Raw genomic sequence first — 22,121 nt, 5'->3', positions numbered from 1 at the left:
TGGCCAGAGAGAGTATGTGTTTGTTGGCCAAGCGCCATTAACAGAAAGCCAAAAGCAACGACTCTGGTGGGACTCGAACCCACAACCTTTTGAATGGCCTCATCTGGCAGTCTAGAAGTCCAATGCGCTATCCATTGCGCCACAGAGCCATGTGAGAAGATTTTTTTCCTGGCTGTGCCAGTGCGTTGAATTGAGTTCAGGCATTTTGGGAGAGGGAAGGACAAGATATGTGGGTGTCTCTGCAATTGGTATGTGGTTGGAAAAGCGGAGTATCTGTAAGGGCTTCCTTTCCCAGAAAGAACCCACATAGCAGAGCCACCTGTTAAAAGGCACCGCTGGGAATCGTACCCAGGATCGCCTGTTTACAAGACAAGCGCTTTGACCAGCTAAGCCACGGCGCCCTGCTGCATTGTTGACTTGGGCCAGAATTGTTCGGCAGCAGCTGAGGGGTGGTTGGCAAATGAAATCGCATGCTGCTCTGACGCTCCTCTTTACCGCATGATTGCGCAAAGCAAAACCATACAACCCAAGGTGGTGTTTGATTACCAGCAAAGACAGTGCTGGGATTTGAATTCAGTATGTCCTATTTACTACACAAGCTTTAAGCAACTAAGCCACGACGCCAACCTGAACACACTCTCTCAGGGAGGGGCACTTAGAGGATTAAAGCATCCAGATAAGAGGCCAACGGCCAGGCTCTGCACAGCCTAAAAGAGTGTTTTTGACAACTGATTCGGGGGTGGCCAGCTAGCCTCTGGGTTTGTTGGCCAAGTGCCATTAATTAACCTTTGAATGGCCTCATCTGGCAGTCTAGAAGTCCAATTTGCTGTCTATCGTACCACAGAGCCTGTCAGCAAGTGTTGACCTGTGCAAAAGATCGTCAGCATTATCAGGATCTGGGGCCTATTGCACAAAAGTAGGATAAGGGATTAAGCCAGGATATCTTGGTGATCCTGGCTCAATTGATCCCTAATCTGGTTGCACTAAAGCTGGATAGGGGGCAGGAGGATATGTTATGGTATAAATTACCATGGAGATTTATTCTGTGGAGCTAGCCTGCTCCAGACCAGGCTAAATTCCAGGATCTATTTAATCTCATCCCTAATGTCAGTCAGCAGTCGCCACAAATGGAAACCAATAGTTATTTCACTGCTCACTATACATTGTTATCACATATAACTAGACCCACTGTCATTATTTAAACGTTTGTGATCATTAATTTCAATCATTTTGGATAAATAATGATTTTTAGATGATGTTGCTATCATTAGATAATTTACAGTTTCCCATAGACTATAAGGCTATATATAAAATGATAGAATATTAGGGCCACAGAGGGAAAAAAAAGACAAGTCATAATATTGTAACCAGTTGTTTTAAAGGAGGACGGTTGTTAAAATGACAGATGTGGGGCATTTCGTGAAATTGTACTTCAGTATGGTTTCATAAACAAAGACATGCTGATGTGCCAGAATATGAAGTATCACATTGTCATAACTATCAAAACTGTAAAAAGAATATGTTGCGTTTCTGCAGAAAGAACCAGCCTCATAAATTTATGACTTTATCCTTTTTCCTCAGTGGGGCCCTAGTACTCTGTCATATAAACAAATACACATTCCATATGAATATAAAACACAATGTGTAACATTATGTTCCTTTATTGAATAAGGACAAAACAAAGCAGGTAAACTATCAGCTCCTTTCGAAACTGAAGTCACAGTGACTCTACAAGATGGAAAGCACAGAATCAAAGCATATTATACAAAATGATACATACACATTCAAAGGTCTGTATATAACACACCCTGCATGTCTGCACACTAAAATAAATGCAGGACAAATCCATACACATCAACTGAACAGACAAATGAATGGATGCAGTAGCCTCCCTGCAGCCTTGTATTGCACACAGTATACCGCACAATCATCATAAGAGGCCAAATTCGTAAAAAAACCAACCCAAAAAACCCTATTTCCTCTGCCACAGCAGGACATTTTTTACCTAAATTGAAAGCACACATACCAACTAAAATAATTCAACACATATTGGTCCCTCAGCAGCCGACCACTGTCGTCATCAGGGAAGATTGCCGGATTGTCCCAGTCCATGGCTGGTGGCACTCTGGGGGCCCTCTCCTTCCTCAGGCAGGCCACATTGTGGAGGACAGCACAAGCCACAGTAATATCACATGCCCTAACAGGGTTGACCCTTAATTTGTGAAGGAAGTGAAAGCATGCCTTCAGGAGGCCAAAGGTCATTTCAACTCTGGCCCTGGCATGGGCATGGTTGTAGGCCTGCTGTGCTTCCTGGGGGTCTGTGAAAGGTGTCAGGAGAAAAGGCTGACAGCCATACCCCCTGTCTCCCAGCAACACACCAGAGAATTCACCTGTCAACACAAAATCTCATCATTACTACCTCATAAACACAGTGATATTCTTGACACAGCCATGATGGTTATAAATAGGGGTTGTGTGGCTTACCTTGTGATAGGCACTGATAGATTTCAGAGGCCCGAAAGATTCTGGAGTCATGGACTGAGCCAGGCCATTTTGCCACAACATTGCTGATCACAGTGTCAGCATTGCAGACCATCTGAAATCATAAGATGAGGAATATTACACCAATCAATGCACATCATTGGCAATGCAGAGTGTTCGTCAATGGACAATATCAAAAAGTTATGTTCACCTGAACATTAATGCTGTGAAAGGATTTCCTATTCACAAAATCGGCCTCAATGGGCACCTGAGGGGGCTTTTATCCTTATGTGTGTGCAGTCCACTGCACCAATGACATTGGGGAAACCTGTCACACAAAGTAATGAGTATCCTATGTGTTAACAGTTGTCCTGTAATTTGTAGATCCTCTTACCTGCAATCCTATAGAACTCCCCTTTCATGTCACAGAGTCTTCTGTGGCCAGGGAAGGAGATGAAGACATCTGCTAATGCTTTGATAGCCAGACACACACTCCTTATTGTGCGGCAAATTGTGGCCTTGTTCAGCTGTTCTGCATCCCCCACTGAGTACAGGAAGGCTCCACTAGCAAAAAAGCGCAAGGCCACACAAACCATTTGCTCCACACTCAGTGCATGGCTCCGTGCAGTGCCGTGCTTAATCCTGGGACCCAGTAGTCTGCATAGATACCTGATGCCATCTGCAGAAAACCTGTATCTTTCATATAGATGGTCATCAGGGAAGGCTAGTGGGTCCAACCGGTCCCTGAAGACCCTTTCTCGCCTGAAGGCTCTCCTCAGCACAAGTGCTTCTTCATCCACCACATCTCGCAAGAATGGGCATGCCATTGTCAGAGCAGAAAGTAACACACAATTTTGGGCCTTCATATAGGCTAGTGGCCACACCTGGTGCTGGGGGGGTGGGCAAAAGAGGCCGGTGCCTTATAACGATGACTTGGTTGTACTGATTGCTGTGAAAATAAAAGATACCTTAGAAAGATGCCACCGTCTTTACTTTTCAAAAAAAAAAAAAAAAAAAAAAAAAAAAAAAAAGAGGGGGAAGTCGTGGCCAGTCGTGGCCTAATGGTTAGAGGGTTGGACTCCCAATCGAAGGGTTGTGAGTTCGAGACTGGGGCCGGACGGAATTGTGGGTGGGGGTAGTGCATGAACAGCTCTCTCTGCACCTTCAATACCATGACTTAGGTGCCCTTGAGCAAGGCATTGAACCCCCAACTGCTCCCCGGGCGCCGCAGCATAAATGGCTGCCCACTGCTCCGGGTGTGTGCTCACAGTGTGTGTGTGTGTTCACTGCTCTGTGTGTGTGCGCATTTCGGATGGGTTAAATGCAGAGCACGAATTCTGAGTATGGGTCACCATACTTGGCTGAATGTCATTTTCACTTTCACTTTCGTCCTGTGTGCTCACAATAAGAGCTCATATGTCATGGCTCACTTGACTTTACGAGAATATACCTAATTTTTATTTTGAGCTGTGTCATCTTCTTGGATCTGGGGGAGGAAAGAAAAATAATGATTAATACATTTGTGTTACAGTTAGCATACAGTGTACATTGAAGGCATATCTCACCTCCCTCTCAAGTTTTTTTATTTCAAGGTCCAGTTTCCTAATTGTCATCTTTTTTTTTTTTCGGACTCCAGTGCAAGATTTTCTATCTTTTTCTTCTTGTACTGAATGTCTATGTCTGCCAGTTCTATTTGGCGCCAGAGGTGGTTGCCATACAACTTTCTGATAGCTTGTGAGCTCTGTGAACACAATACAATTAGCGCAGCTGGAATTTGGCAGGATGTGGTGTCCTTTTATTAATACGCACTATGTTGCCAGGCTGGTTTTCCCACTGTATAGCATCTGGGTCCTGTAAAAGAAATTAGATTTTTTGATTTTGATGAGGACTCCTCACCATTGTAGAGTAAATAGTACTTTCACAGTCTTAACATGATACCTCATGCCTTCTGGAATCCAGAGAGATGGTCTCCTCCTCATCATCGTCTCCATCATGTGCTGTTGCTGCTGCACTGGGGCTTTCACCCTATTACATTTAATCGGATTCATATTGAAGCTAGTAGTCAAGACATGCCAGGCCTACAGTATGCCTTTGATGGAGAACTCACTGGATCAGCATCGTCTGGTGCTTGTGCTGGTGGCTCTGACAGGAACACAGTGCTGCCAGACACTGCAAGGCAATAGGTAAACCAAAGTCAGACAGTCCAAATTGATTCAATATGAATGTGGTTGTATTCCATGTAGAGATGGAAGGACATACCTTGAATGAAGCGGGTGGCATCTTGGGAGGAACCTATGCTCGTCTCTTTCCCCCCAGGGATCCCCTCTAAGACGGGCCTGCCTTTATTTAGCTCCAAGGCCATGTCCTCTGCTGGGGTAAGGTCAGCCTTTGGTGACCCACCACCCGTGCCTTGTCTGTGGGTATTCTTTTTCACTGCTAAAACAGTACAGACAATGTGTGAGCAGGCACCTTCTGGGTACAATATATGCTTGTGCTTTGTTAAATATTAGTCAGGGACCATACCATTCTGCAGAATGTTCTTGTATTTGATTTTGACCTGCTGCCATGTCCGTTTTGGCCCGTTCATGTTTAATCTACATCACACGCACACACACACACACACACACACACACACATTCTTTATCACAAGAACATTTAATGGAGTCACACTGACAAAAATGACTTGGTATTTTTGTATTGTTTTCAGTAAAAATATTTAAAAAAAAAAAAAACAATAAAGATGTATTTTCTTGATTTTCTAAATGACCTAGCAAAATAAGTATAGGTTTAGACCAAAAATATAAACTTCAAGTAAATGTGTGCTTAAAACAAGCAAAAAATGTTAAATAGCTGTCAATATAATAAGAAAAATTCTCTTGAAATAAGTTTACTTTTTCCATAAACACTTACTTTTAGAAAAGTTCTCTTGTTTCACTGGCAGAGTTTTTTGCTTATTTTCCTAGGTTATTTTGCTCTAGAAAATATTTAAGATTTTTATTAGATATTTTTTTTTTACTGAAAACAAGACAAAAATACTAAGTAAGAAAGACATTTTTGCAGTGCAGTGAGCAACCGACCTTGGGTCCTTTGAAAGGCGCTATATAAATTAAAGTGATTATTATTATAGCTCATCTATGTATTCAAGAAAATCTTATTTATATAGCACTTTTCACAATTGTTTCATTCTGTCAAAGCTGCTTTACATTAATAAAAGCAGGGGAAACACACACAAAAAAAACCGGTGGACAACATAAGCAGAGTACAACGGCTAAGATTAAACCGTACTGAGCGTAGTAACGTAAAATAATAATGTAAGGCTTTAATAATAATATATCATAGCTTTATACAGTGTGATGGAGTTACGTTACACAATTTCACTCATATATGCAGTGCATTTCAATAAAAAATGTAACCGTTTCATAATTGCAGTACAACTGCGTTTTTGGAGATGTGAATTAAATATTTGATTTGTAATTGTGATGTTTCAGCGGAGCGGTGAGTGTGTAATTGTGCACTACTTACGCATTCAGGCGGTCTGCAATACTTTGCCACGCTTTTTCTCTTTGCTTTATCACTGTGGTGGTGTTGCCTTTCTTCTTAATTATATCTTTTACCTCCTCGTATGCCTCCATGAGGATTTGTGCTTCCGACGGGGAAAAGTACGCGGCTCTAGTTGCCATGGTAAATCAGTTAATCTGTGATCTGTGGCGGGGTCTATTTGAGTGAGCCGTGAGCGCGCACCTATCCAGGATTGGTTTCACCTGGCTTAATGAATCCGTGTCTGCTCATCCTGGCTTGGTCTTTGTGCAACCAATTAAGCCTGGACGCACATGTTTTGGCTTTATTGAGCTCAGCTGAGTCATTTATCCCGGATGTCTTAATTCTACTTTTGTGCAACAGGCCCCTGGTTTGGAAATGCAATCGCCTGCTGCCTTTGCTATCCCTGTTTGCAGTCCGATCTCAGAAAAGCACGAGCTTGAGGCACACAGGGGACGTTAAAGGCACCGCTGGGATTTGAACCCAGGATCTCCTGTTTACGAGACAGACGCTTTAACCAACTAAGCCACGGCGCCAAGCCTAGCCCTACAGCTCTGGGAGGGTGACCTAGTTGATCAAAACATCCAGCGGTGAGGACAAAGGTCCACGTGCTGGTCAGCTTATGAGATTTTTCACAACTTTCTGTTGCCAGAGGGCATAAGCGTGCAATTTAATGATAAACAAAAGGCAAGAAGTCACCAATCTGTTTTGACTCGAACCCACAAACTTTATATGTCCTCACACCGGAGACTAAAAGCCCAATGCGCTACACTCTGCCCCACGTGCAATGGCTCCTTCCAGGCTTGCAGCAGTCCTAAACCAAGGATCACCTGATTGCAAGGCAAGCTCTTTGACCAGATGAGCCATGCTGCATCGCTGAGATGACTCTGGCCAGCATTGTTCGGCAGCATCTGAGGGGTGGTTCGCAAATTAAATTGCATGCTGCTCTGGCACTCCTCTGCACCCCCTTTTTTACGGAGAGCAAAACCTCACAGCCCAAGGCGTCACTTGATCACCAGCATATGCACCGCTGGGATTCGAACCCAGGATCTCCTGTTTACTAGACAGGCGCTTTAACCAACTAAGCCACGGCGCCAACTTGCACAAAGCCTCCAAGAAAGTGAGATTTCGAGTTTTATAAGTCTGGAGGGGTGGCCAGAGAGAGTATGTGTTTGTTGGACAAGCGCCATTAACAGAAAGCCAAAAGCAACGACTCTGGTGGGACTCGACCCACAACCTTTGAATGGCCTCATCTGGCAGTCTAGAAGTCCAATGCGCTATCCATTGTGCCACAGAGCCATGTGAGGAGCTTTTTTTCCTGGCTGTGCCAGTGCGTTGAATTGAGTTCAGGCATTTTGGGAGCGGGAAGGACAAGATATGTGGGTGTCTCTGCAATTGGTATGTGGTTGGAAAAGCGGAGTATCTGTAAGGGCTTCCTTTCCCAGAAAGAACCCACATAGCAGAGCCACCTGTTAAAAGGCACCGCTGGGAATCGAACCCAGGATCGCCTGTTTACAAGACAAGCGCTTTGACCAGCTAAGCCACGGCGCCCTGCTGCATTGTTGACTTGGGTCAGAATTGTTCGGCAGCAGCTGAGGGGTGGTTGGCAAATGAAATCGCATGTTGCTCTGACGCTCCTCTTTACCGCATGATTGCGCAAAGCAAAACCATACAACCCAAGGTGGTGTTTGATTACCAGCAAAGACAGTGCTGGGATTTGAATTCAGTATGTCCTATTTACTACACAAGCTTTAAGCAACTAAGCCACGGCGCCAACCTGAACACACTCTCTCAGGGAGGGGCACTTAGAGGATTAAAGCATCCAGATAAGAGGCCAACGGCCAGGCTCTGCACAGCCTAAAAGAGTGTTTTTGACAATTGATTCGGGGGTGGCCAGCTAGCCTCTGGGTTTGTTGGCCAAGTGCCATTAATTAACCTTTGAATGGCCTCATCTGGCAGTCTAGAAGTCCAATTTGCTGTCTATCGTACCACAGAGCCTGTCAGCAAGTGTTGACCTGTGCAAAAGATCATCAGCATTATCAGGATCTGGTTTGGAAATGAAATAGCCTGCTGCCTTTGCTATCCCTGTTTGCAGTCCGATCTCAGAAAAGCACGAGCTTGAGGCACACAGGGGACGTTAAAGGCACCGCTGGGATTTGAACCCAGGATCTCCTGTTTACGAGACAGACGCTTTAACCAACTAAGCCACGGCGCCAAGCCTAGCCCTACAGCTCTGGGAGGGTGACCTAGTTGATCAAAACATCCAGCGGTGAGGACAAAGGTCCACGTGCTGGTCAGCTTATGAGATTTTTCACAACTTTCTGTTGCCAGAGGGCATAAGCGTGCAATTTAATGATAAACAAAAGGCAAGAAGTCACCAATCTGTTTTGACTCGAACCCACAAACTTTATATGTCCTCACACCGGAGACTAAAAGCCCAATGCGCTACACTCTGCCCCACGTGCAATAGCTCCTTCCAGGCTTGCAGCAGTCCTAAACCAAGGATCACCTGTTTGCAAGGCAAGCTCTTTGACCAGCTGAGCCATGCTGCATCGCTGAGATGACTCTGGCCAGCATTGTTCGGCAGCATCTGAGGGGTGGTTCGCAAATTAAATTGCATGCTGCTCTGGCACTCCTCTGCACCCCCTTTTTTACGGAGAGCAAAACCTCACAGCCCAAGGCGTCACTTGATCACCAGCATAGGCACCGCTGGGATTCGAACCCAGGTTCTCCTGTTTACTAGACAGGCGCTTTAACCAACTAAGCCACGTCGCCAACTTGCACAAAGCTTCCAAGAAAGTGAGATTTCGAGTTTTATAAGTCTGGAGGGGTGGCCAGAGAGAGTATGTGTTTGTTGGCCAAGCGCCATTAACAGAAAGCCAAAAGCAACGATTCTGGTGGGACTCGAACCCACAACCTTTGAATGGCCTCATCTGGCAGTCTAGAAGTCCAATGCGCTATCCATTGCGCCACAGAGCCATGTGAGGAGCTTTTTTTCCTGGCTGTGCCAGTGCGTTGAATTGAGTTCAGGCATTTTGGGAGCGGGAAGGACAAGATATGTGGGTGTCTCTGCAATTGGTATGTGGTTGGAAAAGCGGAGTATCTGTAAGGGCTTCCTTTCCCAGAAAGAACCCACATAGCAGAGCCACCTGTTAAAAGGCACCGCTGGGAATCGTACCCAGGATCGCCTGTTTACAAGACAAGCGCTTTGACCAGCTAAGCCACGGCACACCTGCTGCATTGTTGACTTGGGTCAGAATTGTTCGGCAGCAGCTGAGGGGTGGTTGGCAAATGAAATCGCATGTTGCTCTGACGCTCCTCTTTACCGCATGATTGCGCAAAGCAAAACCATACAACCCAAGGTGGTGTTTGATTACCAGCAAAGACAGTGCTGGGATTTGAATTCAGTATGTCCTATTTACTACACAAGCTTTAAGCAACTAAGCCACGGCGCCAACCTGAACACACTCTCTCAGGGAGGGGCACTTAGAGGATTAAAGCATCCAGATAAGAGGCCAACGGCCAGGCTCTGCACAGCCTAAAAGAGTGTTTTTGACAACTGATTCGGGGGTGGCCAGCTAGCCTCTGGGTTTGTTGGCCAAGTGCCATTAATTAACCTTTGAATGGCCTCATCTGGCAGTCTAGAAGTCCAATTTGCTGTCTATCGTACCACAGAGCCTGTCAGCAAGTGTTGACCTGTGCAAAAGATCGTCAGCATTATCAGGATCTGGTTTGGAAATGCAATCGCCTGCTGCCTTTGCTATCCCTGTTTGCAGTCCGATCTCAGAAAAGCACGCGCTTGAGGCACACAGGGGACGCTAAAGGCACCGCTGGGATTTGAACCCAGGATCTCCTGTTTACGAGACAGACGCTTTAACCAACTAAGCCACGGCGCCAAGCCTAGCCCTACAGCTCTGGGAGGGTGACCTAGTTGATCAAAACATCCAGCGGTGAGGACAAAGGTCCACGTGCTGGTCAGCTTATGAGATTTTTCACAACTTTCTGTTGCCAGAGGGCATAAGCGTGCAATTTAATGATAAACAAAAGGCAAGAAGTCACCAATCTGTTTTGACTCGAACCCACAAACTTTATATGTCCTCACACCGGAGACTAAAAGCCCAATGCGCTACACTCTGCCCCACGTGCAGTAGCTCCTTCCAGGCTTGCAGCAGTCCTAAACCAAGGATCACCTGTTTGCAAGGCAAGCTCTTTGACCAGCTGAGCCATGCTGCATCGCTGAGATGACTCTGGCCAGCATTGTTCGGCAGCATCTGAGGGGTGGTTCGCAAATTAAATTGCATGCTGCTCTGGCACTCCTCTGCACCCCCTTTTTTACGGAGAGCAAAACCTCACAGCCCAAGGCGTCACTTGATCACCAGCATATGCACCACTGGGATTCGAACCCAGTATCTCCTGTTTACTAGACAGGCGCTTTAACCAACTAAGCCACGGCGCCAACTTGCACGCAGCTTCCAAGAAAGTGAGATTTCGAGTTTTATAAGTCTGGAGGGGTGGCCAGAGAGAGTATGTGTTTGTTGGCCAAGCGCCATTAACAGAAAGCCAAAAGCAACGACTCTGGTGGGACTCGAACCCACAACCTTTGAATGGCCTCATCTGGTAGTCTAGAAGTCCAATGCGCTATCCATTGCGCCACAGAGCCATGTGAGGAGCTTTTTTTCCTGGCTGTGCCAGTGCGTTGAATTGAGTTCAGGCATTTTGGGAGCGGGAAGGACAAGATATGTGGGTGTCTCTGCAATTGGTATGTGGTTGGAAAAGCGGAGTATCTGTAAGGGCTTCCTTTCCCAGAAAGAACCCACATAGCAGAGCCACCTGTTAAAAGGCACCGCTGGGAATCGTACCCAGGATCGCCTGTTTACAAGACAAGCGCTTTGACCAGCTAAGCCACGGCACACCTGCTGCATTGTTGACTTGGGTCAGAATTGTTCGGCAGCAGCTGAGGGGTGGTTGGCAAATGAAATCGCATGTTGCTCTGACGCTCCTCTTTACCGCATGATTGCGCAAAGCAAAACCATACAACCCAAGGTGGTGTTTGATTACCAGCAAAGACAGTGCTGGGATTTGAATTCAGTATGTCCTATTTACTACACAAGCTTTAAGCAACTAAGCCACGGCGCCAACCTGAACACACTCTCTCAGGGAGGGGCACTTAGAGGATTAAAGCATCCAGATAAGAGGCCAACGGCCAGGCTCTGCACAGCCTAAAAGAGTGTTTTTGACAACTGATTCGGGGGTGGCCAGCTAGCCTCTGGGTTTGTTGGCCAAGTGCCATTAATTAACCTTTGAATGGCCTCATCTGGCAGTCTAGAAGTCCAATTTGCTGTCTATCGTACCACAGAGCCTGTCAGCAAGTGTTGACCTGTGCAAAAGATCGTCAGCATTATCAGGATCTGGTTTGGAAATGCAATCGCCTGCTGCCTTTGCTATCCCTGTTTGCAGTCCGATCTCAGAAAAGCACGCGCTTGAGGCACACAGGGGACGCTAAAGGCACCGCTGGGATTTGAACCCAGGATGTCCTGTTTACGAGACAGACGCTTTAACCAACTAAGCCACGGCGCCAAGCCTAGCCCTACAGCTCTGGGAGGGTGACCTAGTTGATCAAAACATCCAGCGGTGAGGACAAAGGTCCACGTGCTGGTCAGCTTATGAGATTTTTCACAACTTTCTGTTGCCAGAGGGCATAAGCGTGCAATTTAATGATAAACAAAAGGCAAGAAGTCACCAATCTGTTTTGACTCGAACCCACAAACTTTATATGTCCTCACACCGGAGACTAAAAGCCCAATGCGCTACACTCTGCCCCACGTGCAGTAGCTCCTTCCAGGCTTGCAGCAGTCCTAAACCAAGGATCACCTGTTTGCAAGGCAAGCTCTTTGACCAGCTGAGCCATGCTGCATCGCTGAGATGACTCTGGCCAGCATTGTTCGGCAGCATCTGAGGGGTGGTTCGCAAATTAAATTGCATGCTGCTCTGGCACTCCTCTGCACCCCCTTTTTTATGGAGAGCAAAACCTCACAGCCCAAGGCGTCACTTGATCACCAGAATAGGCACCACTGGGATTCGAACCCAGGATCTCCTGTTTACTAGACAGGCGCTTTAACCAACTAAGCCACGGCGCCAACTTGCACGAAGCTTCCAAGAAAGTGAGATTTCGAGTTTTATAAGTCTGGAGGGGTGGCCAGAGAGAGTATGTGTTTGTTGGCCAACTAAGCCACGGCGCCAACTTGCACATAGCTTCCAAGAAAGTGAGATTTCGAGTTTTATAAGTCTGGAGGGGTGGCCAGAGAGAGTATGTGTTTGTTGGCCAAGCGCCATTAACAGAAAGCCAAAAGCAACGACTCTGGTGGGACTCGAACCCACAACCTTTGAATGGCCTCATCTGGCAGTCTAGAAGTCCAATGCGCTATCCATTGCGCCACAGAGCCATGTGAGGAGCTTTTTTTCCTGGCTGTGCCAGTGCATTGAATTGAGTTCAGGCATTTTGGGAGCGGGAAGGACAAGATATGTGGGTGTCTCTGCAATTGGTATGTGGTTGGAAAAGCGGAGTATCTGTAAGGGCTTCCTTTCCCAGAAAGAACCCACATAGCAGAGCCACCTGTTAAAAGGCACCGCTGGGAATCGAACCCAGGATCGCCTGTTTACAAGACAAGCGCTTTGACCAGCTAAGCCACGGCGCCCTGCTGCATTGTTGACTTGGGTCAGAATTGTTCGGCAGCAGCTGAGGGGTGGTTGGCAAATGAAATCGCATGTTGCTCTGACGCTCCTCTTTACCGTATGATTGCGCAAAGCAAAACCATACAACCCAAGGTGGTGTTTGATTACCAGCAAAGACAGTGCTGGGATTTGAATTCAGTATGTCCTATTTACTACACAAGCTTTAAGCAACTAAGCCACGGCGCCAACCTGAACACACTCTCTCAGGGAGGGGCACTTAGAGGATTATAGCATCCAGATAAGAGGCCAACGGCCAGGCTCTGCACAGCCTAAAAGAGTGTTTTTGACAACTGATTCGGGGGTGGCCAGCTAGCCTCGGGGTTTGTTGGCCAAGTGCCATTAATTAACCTTTGAATGGCCTCATCTGGCAGTCTAGAAGTCCAATTTACTGTCTATCGTACCACAGAGCCTGTCAGCAAGTGTTGACCTGTGCAAAAGATCGTCAGCATTATCAGGATCTGGTTTGGAAATGCAAACGCCTGCTGCCTTTGCTATCCCTGTTTGCAGTCCGATCTCAGAAAAGCACGCGCTTGAGGCACACAGGGGACGCTAAAGGCACCGCTGAGATTTGAACCCAGGATCTCCTGTTTACGAGAAAGACGCTTTAACCAACTAAGCCACAGCGCCAAGCCTAGCCCTACAGCTCTGGGAGGGTGACCTAGTTGATCAAAACATCCAGCGGTGAGGACAAAGGTCCACGTGCTGGTCAGCTTATGAGATTTTTCACAACTTTCTGTTGCCAGAGGCATAAGCGTGCAATTTAATGATAAACAAAAGGCAAGAAGTCACCAATCTGTTTTGACTCGAACCCACAAACTTTATATGTCCTCACACCGGAGACTAAAAGCCCAATGCGCTACACTCTGCCCCACGTGCAGTAGCTCCTTCCAGGCTTGCAGCAGTCCTAAACCAAGGATCACCTGTTTGCAAGGCAAGCTCTTTGACCAGCTGAGCAATGCTGCATCGCTGAGATGACTCTGGCCAGCATTGTTCGGCAGCATCTGAGGGGTGGTTCGCAAATTAAATTGCATGCTGCTCTGGCACTCCTCTGAACCCCCTTTTTTACGGAGAGCAAAACATCACAGCCCAAGGCGTCACTTGATCACCAGCATAGGCACCGCTGGGATTCGAACCCAGGATCTCCTGTTTACTAGACAGGCGCTTTAACCAACTAAGCCACGGCGCCAACTTGCACGTAGCTTCCAAGAAAGTGAGATTTCGAGTTTTATAAGTCTGGAGGGGTGGCCAGAGAGAGTATGTGTTTGTTGGCCAAGCGCCATTAACAGAAAGCCAAAAGCAACGACTCTGGTGGGACACGAACCCACAACCTTTGAATGGCCTCATCTGGCAGTCTAGAAATCCAATGCGCTATCCATTGCGCCACAGAGCCATGTGAGGAGCTTTTTTTCCTGGCTGTGCCAGTGCGTTGAATTGAGTTCAGGCATTTTGGGAGAGGGAAGGACAAGATATGTGGGTGTCTCTGCAATTGGTATGTGGTTGGAAAAGCGGAGTATCTGTAAGGGCTTCCTTTCCCAGAAAGAACCCACATAGCAGAGCCACCTGTTAAAAAGGCACCGCTGGGAATCGAACCCAGGATCGCCTGTTTACAAGACAAGCGCTTTGACCAGCTAAGCCACGGCGCCCTGCTGCATTGTTGACTTGGGTCAGAATTGTTCGGCAGCAGCTGAGGGGTGGTTGGCAAATGAAATCGCATGTTGCTCTGACGCTCCTCTTTACCGCATGATTGCGCAAAGCAAAACCATACAACCCAAGGTGGTGTTTGATTACCAGCAAAGACAGTGCTGGGATTTGAATTCAGTATGTCCTATTTACTACACAAGCTTTAAGCAACTAAGCCACGGCGCCAACCTGAACACACTCTCTCAGGGAGGGGCACTTAGAGGATTAAAGCATCCAGATAAGAGGCCAACGGCCAGGCTCTGCACAGCCTAAAAGAGTGTTTTTGACAACTGATTCGGGGTGGCCAGCTAGCCTCTGGGTTTGTTGGCCAAGTGCCATTAATAAACCTTTGAATGGCCTCATCTGGCAGTCTAGAAGTCCAATTTGATGTCTATCGTACCACAGAGCCTATCAGCAAGTGTTGACCTGTGCAATAGAGTGTCAGCATTATCAGGATCTGGTTTGGAAATGCAATCGCCTGCTGCCTTTGCTATCCCTGTTTGCAGTCCGATCTCAGAAAAGCACGCGCTTGAGGCACACAGGGGACGCTAAAGGCACCGCTGGGATTTGAACCCAGGATCTCCTGTTTACGAGGACAGACGCTTTAACCAACTAAGCCACGGCCTAGCCCTACAGCTCTGGGAGGGTGACCTAGTTGATCAAAACATCCAGCGGTGAGGACAAAGTTCCACGTGCTGGTCAGCTTATGAGATTTTTCACAACTTTCTGTTGCCAGAGGGCATAAGCGTGCAATTTAATGATAAACAAAAGGCAAGAAGTCACCAATCTGTTTTGACTCGAACCCACAAACTTTATATGTCCTCACACCGGAGACTAAAAGCCCAATGCGCTACACTCTGCCCCACGTGCAGTAGCTCCTTCCAGGCTTGCAGCAGTCCTAAACCAAGGATCACCTGTTTGCAAGGCAAGCTCTTTGACCAGCTGAGCCATGCTGCATCGCTGAGATGACTCTGGCCAGCATTGTTCGGCAGCATCTGAGGGGTGGTTTCGCAAATTAAATTGCATGCTGCTCTGGCACTCCTCTGCACCCCCTTTGTTACGGAGAGCAAAACCTCACAGCCCAAGGCGTCACTTGATCACCAGCATAGGCACCGCTGGGATTTGAACCCAGGATCTCCTGTTTACTAGACCTGTTTACAGTAATCAGCTGATCCAGTCTGTATCAAGACCAGATGGTGGACCTGCACCCAAGAACGACCACAACAGATCCCTGGATGTCAGTGAAGACCATGTCAACTAGATGACAGATCCCCTGTGAAGACCTCATTGATGGCCCCAGCACAGATACGAAGCAAATATCCTCCACGAGAACTGTACAAGCCCTCGGCACAGACCCTTTTTACCAGCTTCACCTGCTGGCATCATGTTCCTTTAAGCAGAAGAAGTTAAATTAACTATTCTGGATGATATCAATCCAAAATCTGTTTTGTGATGCAGCCTGAAATCATCACACCATGTTCAATTGTTTGGCCGGAAAAGAAGGGGTTTCCTGACTGAGCCTTGATATGGTTTGGGTTCTTTGCTACTGTTGCCTTTTGTCTTGCTTAGTTAAAGACACCTAATATTCAGCAATATTATTGACTTGACTGCAGTGACACCACTGGATAAGAACTGAACTGAACCTGAATTATGACATCCCTCTTTGCTACATAGTAATGTAAAGAAATAAATAGTGTTCCTGTAGCTCAATTGGTAGAGCATTGCGAAGGTTAGGGGTTCGATTCCCCGGGAAACATAAGTTGCTTTGGATAAAAGCATCTGCTAAATGCATAAATTTAATTTAATAATGTTGTTGTTGTTTTAAATAATACACTGTAAATAAAATTATTTTATGTTTTAAAAAGTGTGGTTAATGTTTATATTGTAGTGCATTTGTTCATTGTTAACATATTAATATTAAAGTATTTGGTAATTTTATAATTAAAGCCTTTTATTTATTTATTTTTTTCAAATGGTTGTATTTGTGTTTCTGGCCACATTTGGCCCGGGGACCAAGAAAGTCTCAGCCAGATCTGGCTTAAAGTGTCTGGGCCAGACTTGGGCCACATAAAATAATATGGCACTCTACAGTATTTGGGCCAGATCTGGGCCAAGTCAATAAATAGCCGCATTTTCCACTGTTGGGGCAGTGCGAGCCAGGGCTTAAAACGGGCCGGGCGGGGCTAATAGCCCTCGGGCCAGTAGCACCGAGGTCAGAGTAGCACAAGGTTTCCACAGTCAGGGCCTGAAGCTCCTCTGCACATCATTTTGCAGCTATTTGCAGAAAATCTTAATTGAATGTGTTGATTAAAATATAAACAGAGCAAATAAGATAATCTTTATCTATTAAGATAAAGTTTATCTATTTGCTTCTGTTTACATAGTTTACTGACACATATTGGTTGTTTACTGGTACTACTGCCCTTAACAATGACCACTCCCAATGGATGAGTGATGTGAAAGTGAAAGTGACATGACATTCAGCCAAGTATGGTGACCCATACTTCAGAATTTGTGCTCTGCATTTAACCCATCCGAAGTGCACACACACACACACACACACACCCGGAGCAGTGGGCAGCCATTATGCTGCGGCGCCTATTAGGCCACGACTTCCCTATAATTTAATAGCATTTAATAGAGCCTTGTAATGGCGTATAAATAATGAATATCAAAAAATGGTCTGATAGACTGTTTAATATACAACACAACCAATTTTTAACCAAAGACTAGGCTATGTAAAATGTGAATTAACTTTTATTAGTAACTTTGGTAGTTTCAGATTTCAGTTCATAAATAACATCGATGGAGGGGGGCCCAAAAAAATGCAACCTGCCTAGTGTAGTCATTTATTTAATCCGGCTCTGACCACACCTTCTTTCTTTGCATGAACATTTGGGGGGCATTACGCAAATATTTCCACATCTTGAACGTAGACATATGGTGGGTGGTTTGAATGAGGCGTTTTAGCACGGTCTAGATCAGCTTTCTCTTTTAGATAGAGTAAATCTTTTTGTGGGAGACTTTTAGATATAATAAATCTTTTTGTGGGAGACTTGGAGCTTTTGTAATTCTGCAGATCTTATACATGTACAAATAGCTATATCATACATCATATGACGCCTTTAAAGGGATTTTTATGCTGCAAACAATTAGGGTAAACATAACTGGCAACACTTCCCATGATATCTAACACACTTTTAATTTGTAAGAAAAATGATATCGATGCTTACATAAGTCACTTATATACTGTCTCCCCCTTATCCCTAGGTTACAGTAATCAGCTGATCCAGTCTGTATCAAGACCAGATGGTGGACCTGCACCCAAGAACGACCACAACAGATCCCTGGATGTCAGTGAAAGACCATGTCAACTAGATGACAGATCCCTGTGAAGACCTCATTGATGGCCCCCAGCAACAGATACGAAGCAAATATCCTCCACGAGAACTGTACAAGCCCTCGGCACAGACCCTTTTTACCAGCTTCACCTGCTGGCATCATGTTCCTTTAGCAGAAGAAGTTAAATTAACTATTCTGGATGATATCAATCCAAAATCTGTTTGTGATGCAGACCTGAATCATCACACCATGTTCAATTGTTTGGCCGGAAAAGAAGGGGTTTCCTGACTGAGCCTTGATATGGTTTGGGTTCTTTGCTACTGTTGCCTTTTGTCTTGCTAGTTAAGACACCTAATATTCAGCAATATTATTGACTTGACTGCAGTGACACCACTGGATAAGAATTGAACTGACCTGAATTATGACATCCCTCTTTGCTACATAGTAATGTAAAGAAATAAATAGTGTTCCTGTAGCTCAATTGGTAGAGCATTGCGAAGGTTAGGGGTCCGATTCCCCGGGAAAACATGATAGGTAAAAATTGATTGCCTGAATGCACTGTAAGTTGCTTGGGATAAAAGCATCTGCTAAATGCATAAATTTAATTTAATAATGTTGTTGTTGTTTTAAATAATATACTGTAAATAAAATTTACTTATTTTATGTTTTAAAAAGTGTGTTAATGTTTATATTGTAGTGCATTTGTTCATTGTTAACATATTAATATTAAAGTATTTGGTAATTTTATAATTAAAGCCTTTTATTTATTTATTTTTTTCAAATGGTTGTATTTGTGTTTCTGGGCCACATTTGGCCCGGGGACCAAGAACGTCTCAGCCAGATCTGGCTTAAAGTGTCTGGGCCAGACTTGGGCCACATAAAATAATATGGCACTCTACAGTATTTGGGCCAGATCTGGGCCAAGTCAATAAATAGCCGCATTTCCACTGTTGGGGCAGTGCGAGCCAGGGCTTAAAACGGGCCGGGCGGGGCTAATAGCCTCGGGCCAGTAGCACCGAGGTCAGAGTAGCACAAGGTTTCCACAGTCAGGGCCTGAAGCTCCTCTGCACATCACTAAAACACGCCCTTTACACGCCTCTCTGGAACAACGTCACTCACGAAACGCCTTCATTTCATTAACAAAGAGAAGTTATCAGAAAATTAAGAAATAAATCACTGGAACATGCGCGATCACACACGAACATGATAAAAGCTGCCATTTGTTTGCATGCTTTGGTGAATATTCAAATTAAAAGGCATCGATGTTTTACTATAGTAGAATAGGTGATACATTGATCGTAAAGAATTAATTTATCAGGACTCAGAATTAATCACACAGAAATACATTTATTTATATTTTATTTATTTATTTATTTTCTAACACTTATGAAAATAGCCTGTTTATTCAGTTGAGTCTGTTTCTATTTATTTGTAGCCAAAGTGGCCTATATGTCACATTTAGAATGAATGATAATATCTCTATTTTTATAAAAGCTCCCGAACATAAAACATTATTATATTTTTATGATAGGCTACGTGGAGCTAAACTCTCAAGACAAGACTTATGACTGATAATATAAGTTACTAAATAATTACACGATTGTGATAGAGAAGAAGCTGGCATCTGATTTCCTCAAACGGTTCATATTTACCATGTTTACTATGGTAATGTTAATGCCCAGCGTGCATCTTTTGCATCGTTTATAAATATTTCTGCCTTGTATGGTGACTGTAATTATTATCGGATCAAGTTATTGCAAACACTCCTGCTGACTGAAATTGAGTTTTGAGCTCGACTTATTTAAAAAAGTGTTTAATGCTGGTGTTATAGAAATGATCCGCAGTGCAGACTCTATATTTTTATAAAAGCTCTCGAACAAAAATCATTATAATATTTTGATGATAGGCTATGCTACGTGGAGCTAAACTCTCGAGAAAAGACGACAGATAAATATGTTAGTAAAAAAAAGTGATAAATAAAAGTATCACATACACACTCAGTGTATGGCTCTTATCTCTTAAGGTTTATTATGAGCAACAGTTAACACATCCGACACATGTGGAAGTCAGTAAACATCTGCGACACACTCCACTCAAGTCGCCTCTTGCATTACGTCATACACCAAAATGCCTTATGGGTAATGTAGTACATCCCAACACATCTCCCCCCAACAGAGATACATTTTAAAGTGCAGAATGCAATCTTCATTTTAACAAAACTATCCCCACATAACTCATTAGTTAATATCAGTTAACTTATGAACCATAGCTAAAGAGAAAGTAATGATTACAATCAAATTAACATTAGCTCTATTTAAGTTTAGCATAATCAACCCAGTAAAACTACACTATGGAAAAAAAAAATTAAAGTAAGTGCATTTTAAATCTACTAAGTACATACAAAATTTGAAAACTATACTCTGTAGACACACACAGATATCAAGAACCAGCATATGACTCTCAACAGTGGTGACAATCAACAAAATGTTGCATGCTGGGTAAAACCTAAGTAAAAACTCCTGTCATGCACTGCAGTATGAAAAATTGTCACCACTGTTGAGGATCGTGTGATAAGTGTGTTTGTCTAAAAACCTGAACTGATTGTCTCCTTTTGTGACTTTCAACATTGAAGCATTGTGATTTTTTTTTTTTTACTTCAGTAATAGCTGAGTGTCAGTCTACTATCCAAAGATAAACACAATTTCATGATGTTCAGTCATCATGAGTTATAAGCAGAAAAAGCATAAGATCATCTGTTATTGCAAGGTTTGACTCAGCAATGCATACATGTTTGTTGCAAAAACAATATTGCAATTGTTTTGAATCAAATTGGTTTGAATTAGTAAAAGGGTCAAAACACTACTTAAGGCAAACCTTGACCACAATTATGGTGGCATAGTGTTTTTTTTTTCTTTTACTTTTTTTTTTTAGTTGAAGGCTGTGGCTAAATTCAGTTGTACTTCTTGTGTTTCGCTTTACTTCAGTGATGTTGATTGTTAACAGCAGATGTTCATCACTAATGCACAATCATCATTTAATTAGTCACTTAATTATCTCTTTAGCTTTAACCCTTTGAGGACGTGAATATGACTTGAAGACTTGCTTGTGACTTGAAAGTCCCACCTCTGATAGACAGAGCCGTAGATCTCTGACAAGCTACGCCATATCGCGTTCATTATCGAAGGCGATTCATCTGCGATAATGAACGCGATATGGCGTAGCTTGTCAGCGATCTACGGCTCTGTCTATTAAATGCCACTCCAATTATAAGCAGTTGATGGAGATTTTAGCGGTGATCACGGAAGCAGCTTTACTGATTAGATGCGCATGATCATATCATTAGATATATCGCCCAGCCCTAGTGATTGGTTTTCATCAAAGTTATGAAACAATATAAATGGGAATTTGTCATGTAATAAAATTACATAAATCTTAAATTTGGGGTGAAATATTTCTGTGAGTGTAATATAGGTTATCCTAAGAACTTATTGTGTGTGCAGAGTTGTTACTGTTAGCGCTATATTATATAATTAAATTTATATTTAATGTGGTTTTCACCGTAATGGATAACTGTTCCCCCTTTCTACCAGCAGGTGGCAGTATTTAAATGACTGACTGTATGGTGTCTTTGGTAACTGTTTTAGATCAAGATTACTGATACAGATGTATTTATTGTTGTTCATTTTATTTTGTTTTTGATTTTATTTGCCTAGTTATCATCATCATCCTTCACCCAGCCCAGAGTTAAACCTGCTTCTGTTTTAACCTGATTATAACACTGCTATCAGCTTCTTATTGCAGCTCAGACAACAAACTCACATCAGACATGTCCTAATCCTAATGTAGGCCATCTGGCCAAAAGAATAATTTACCAGTGTGCTATATACTGTGTGAATCTTTCTTCTCTATACACATTCCAGTTTGTATAACATACACAACTCCGATTTTGTCACGCAAGTGAAGAGAATCCATACAAGTCTTGAAACTTTATATAGCACATACATGCTTTCAAGGGCATTGCATGTACAATCAATGGCTGAAGAACATTTGTTAAGCCCTAAGGTAAGAACATTTTACAAGGTCCTCAAAAGAAAACCCAAAAACAGAATTACATTACTAAAAACAGGCTGTCAACGCTGATTACATCAGCAATAACTGCAACAAAATGTTTCCAGTAACTTTTGATACATCCTGCTTATTGACTTGGACGAATCGTTGCCTATTCCTCTGTACAGAACAGCTTCAACTCTTGGATGTTGGTGGGTTTCCTCACGAGCTGCTTGCTTCCTCATCCTTCACAACATTTTCAATCATTTTAAGGTCATAACTTTTGACTCTGCCTTTCCAAA

General features: G+C 44.1%; 2 protein-coding genes, 19 non-coding genes and 1 pseudogene across 22 annotated transcripts; all 22 read right to left on the bottom strand.

Moving 5' to 3' along the window:
- Nucleotides 1-58: 58 nt before the first annotated feature.
- trnar-ucu (transfer RNA arginine (anticodon UCU)) lies at nucleotides 59-149 on the bottom strand. The gene is given in 2 exon segments: nucleotides 59-94; nucleotides 113-149. It is a non-coding gene; the product is annotated as a tRNA-Arg (tRNA).
- Nucleotides 150-327: 178 nt separating this feature from the next.
- trnat-ugu (transfer RNA threonine (anticodon UGU)) lies at nucleotides 328-401 on the bottom strand. Its single transcript has one exon. It is a non-coding gene; the product is annotated as a tRNA-Thr (tRNA).
- A 1,600-nt stretch (nucleotides 402-2,001) lies between these two features.
- On the bottom strand, nucleotides 2,002-2,596 carry LOC113095503 (protein ALP1-like). Its single transcript, XM_026261020.1, has 2 exons — nucleotides 2,485-2,596; nucleotides 2,002-2,390 (listed from the first exon to the last, which is right to left on the bottom strand). Exons 1-2 carry the CDS (start codon nucleotides 2,594-2,596, stop codon nucleotides 2,002-2,004), a joined length of 501 nt encoding a protein of 166 aa, XP_026116805.1.
- LOC113095507 (putative nuclease HARBI1) lies at nucleotides 2,592-3,966 on the bottom strand (annotated as a pseudogene).
- Nucleotides 3,967-4,163: 197 nt separating this feature from the next.
- Nucleotides 4,164-6,380, bottom strand: LOC113095506 (uncharacterized). 2 transcript variants are annotated; one of them, XR_003288359.1, is made up of 6 exons: nucleotides 6,004-6,380; nucleotides 5,005-5,075; nucleotides 4,589-4,917; nucleotides 4,420-4,506; nucleotides 4,291-4,332; nucleotides 4,164-4,222 (listed from the first exon to the last, which is right to left on the bottom strand). XR_003288359.1 is itself a non-coding variant. In XM_026261024.1 (6 exons), the coding sequence occupies exons 1-6, from the start codon at nucleotides 6,159-6,161 to the stop codon at nucleotides 4,240-4,242; spliced, it is 648 nt and encodes a 215-aa protein (XP_026116809.1). In that variant the 5' UTR covers nucleotides 6,162-6,380; the 3' UTR covers nucleotides 4,187-4,239. The 2 variants fall into 2 exon arrangements, 1 of the variants encoding a protein (XP_026116809.1); XM_026261024.1 differs by having other exon boundaries at nucleotides 4,187-4,332; nucleotides 4,589-4,650; nucleotides 4,741-4,917.
- Nucleotides 6,381-6,480: 100 nt separating this feature from the next.
- On the bottom strand, nucleotides 6,481-6,554 carry trnat-cgu (transfer RNA threonine (anticodon CGU)). Its single transcript has one exon. It is a non-coding gene; the product is annotated as a tRNA-Thr (tRNA).
- A 486-nt stretch (nucleotides 6,555-7,040) lies between these two features.
- Nucleotides 7,041-7,114, bottom strand: trnat-agu (transfer RNA threonine (anticodon AGU)). The gene has a single exon. It is a non-coding gene; the product is annotated as a tRNA-Thr (tRNA).
- A 381-nt stretch (nucleotides 7,115-7,495) lies between these two features.
- trnat-ugu (transfer RNA threonine (anticodon UGU)) lies at nucleotides 7,496-7,569 on the bottom strand. Its single transcript has one exon. It is a non-coding gene; the product is annotated as a tRNA-Thr (tRNA).
- A 590-nt stretch (nucleotides 7,570-8,159) lies between these two features.
- Nucleotides 8,160-8,233, bottom strand: trnat-cgu (transfer RNA threonine (anticodon CGU)). Its single transcript has one exon. It is a non-coding gene; the product is annotated as a tRNA-Thr (tRNA).
- Nucleotides 8,234-8,719: 486 nt separating this feature from the next.
- Nucleotides 8,720-8,793, bottom strand: trnat-agu (transfer RNA threonine (anticodon AGU)). The gene has a single exon. It is a non-coding gene; the product is annotated as a tRNA-Thr (tRNA).
- Nucleotides 8,794-8,907: 114 nt separating this feature from the next.
- On the bottom strand, nucleotides 8,908-8,997 carry trnar-ucu (transfer RNA arginine (anticodon UCU)). Its single transcript is given in 2 exon segments — nucleotides 8,908-8,943; nucleotides 8,961-8,997. It is a non-coding gene; the product is annotated as a tRNA-Arg (tRNA).
- An 843-nt stretch (nucleotides 8,998-9,840) lies between these two features.
- On the bottom strand, nucleotides 9,841-9,914 carry trnat-cgu (transfer RNA threonine (anticodon CGU)). Its single transcript has one exon. It is a non-coding gene; the product is annotated as a tRNA-Thr (tRNA).
- Nucleotides 9,915-10,400: 486 nt separating this feature from the next.
- Nucleotides 10,401-10,474, bottom strand: trnat-agu (transfer RNA threonine (anticodon AGU)). Its single transcript has one exon. It is a non-coding gene; the product is annotated as a tRNA-Thr (tRNA).
- A 114-nt stretch (nucleotides 10,475-10,588) lies between these two features.
- Nucleotides 10,589-10,678, bottom strand: trnar-ucu (transfer RNA arginine (anticodon UCU)). Its single transcript is given in 2 exon segments — nucleotides 10,589-10,624; nucleotides 10,642-10,678. It is a non-coding gene; the product is annotated as a tRNA-Arg (tRNA).
- Nucleotides 10,679-11,521: 843 nt separating this feature from the next.
- Nucleotides 11,522-11,595, bottom strand: trnat-cgu (transfer RNA threonine (anticodon CGU)). Its single transcript has one exon. It is a non-coding gene; the product is annotated as a tRNA-Thr (tRNA).
- Nucleotides 11,596-12,081: 486 nt separating this feature from the next.
- On the bottom strand, nucleotides 12,082-12,155 carry trnat-agu (transfer RNA threonine (anticodon AGU)). The gene has a single exon. It is a non-coding gene; the product is annotated as a tRNA-Thr (tRNA).
- Nucleotides 12,156-12,371: 216 nt separating this feature from the next.
- Nucleotides 12,372-12,461, bottom strand: trnar-ucu (transfer RNA arginine (anticodon UCU)). Its single transcript is given in 2 exon segments — nucleotides 12,372-12,407; nucleotides 12,425-12,461. It is a non-coding gene; the product is annotated as a tRNA-Arg (tRNA).
- Nucleotides 12,462-12,639: 178 nt separating this feature from the next.
- trnat-ugu (transfer RNA threonine (anticodon UGU)) lies at nucleotides 12,640-12,713 on the bottom strand. Its single transcript has one exon. It is a non-coding gene; the product is annotated as a tRNA-Thr (tRNA).
- A 590-nt stretch (nucleotides 12,714-13,303) lies between these two features.
- Nucleotides 13,304-13,377, bottom strand: trnat-cgu (transfer RNA threonine (anticodon CGU)). Its single transcript has one exon. It is a non-coding gene; the product is annotated as a tRNA-Thr (tRNA).
- A 485-nt stretch (nucleotides 13,378-13,862) lies between these two features.
- trnat-agu (transfer RNA threonine (anticodon AGU)) lies at nucleotides 13,863-13,936 on the bottom strand. Its single transcript has one exon. It is a non-coding gene; the product is annotated as a tRNA-Thr (tRNA).
- Nucleotides 13,937-14,050: 114 nt separating this feature from the next.
- On the bottom strand, nucleotides 14,051-14,140 carry trnar-ucu (transfer RNA arginine (anticodon UCU)). Its single transcript is given in 2 exon segments — nucleotides 14,051-14,086; nucleotides 14,104-14,140. It is a non-coding gene; the product is annotated as a tRNA-Arg (tRNA).
- A 179-nt stretch (nucleotides 14,141-14,319) lies between these two features.
- Nucleotides 14,320-14,393, bottom strand: trnat-ugu (transfer RNA threonine (anticodon UGU)). Its single transcript has one exon. It is a non-coding gene; the product is annotated as a tRNA-Thr (tRNA).
- Nucleotides 14,394-22,121: the final 7,728 nt, after the last annotated feature.

Source organism: Carassius auratus, unplaced genomic scaffold, assembly GCF_003368295.1.
Source record: "Carassius auratus strain Wakin unplaced genomic scaffold, ASM336829v1 scaf_tig00215750, whole genome shotgun sequence".
In the NCBI taxonomy this organism is placed as follows: domain Eukaryota; kingdom Metazoa; phylum Chordata; class Actinopteri; order Cypriniformes; family Cyprinidae; genus Carassius; species Carassius auratus.
Note: the sequence above shows the minus strand (reverse complement) of the source record. Positions and strands in the feature narration are given on the sequence as shown.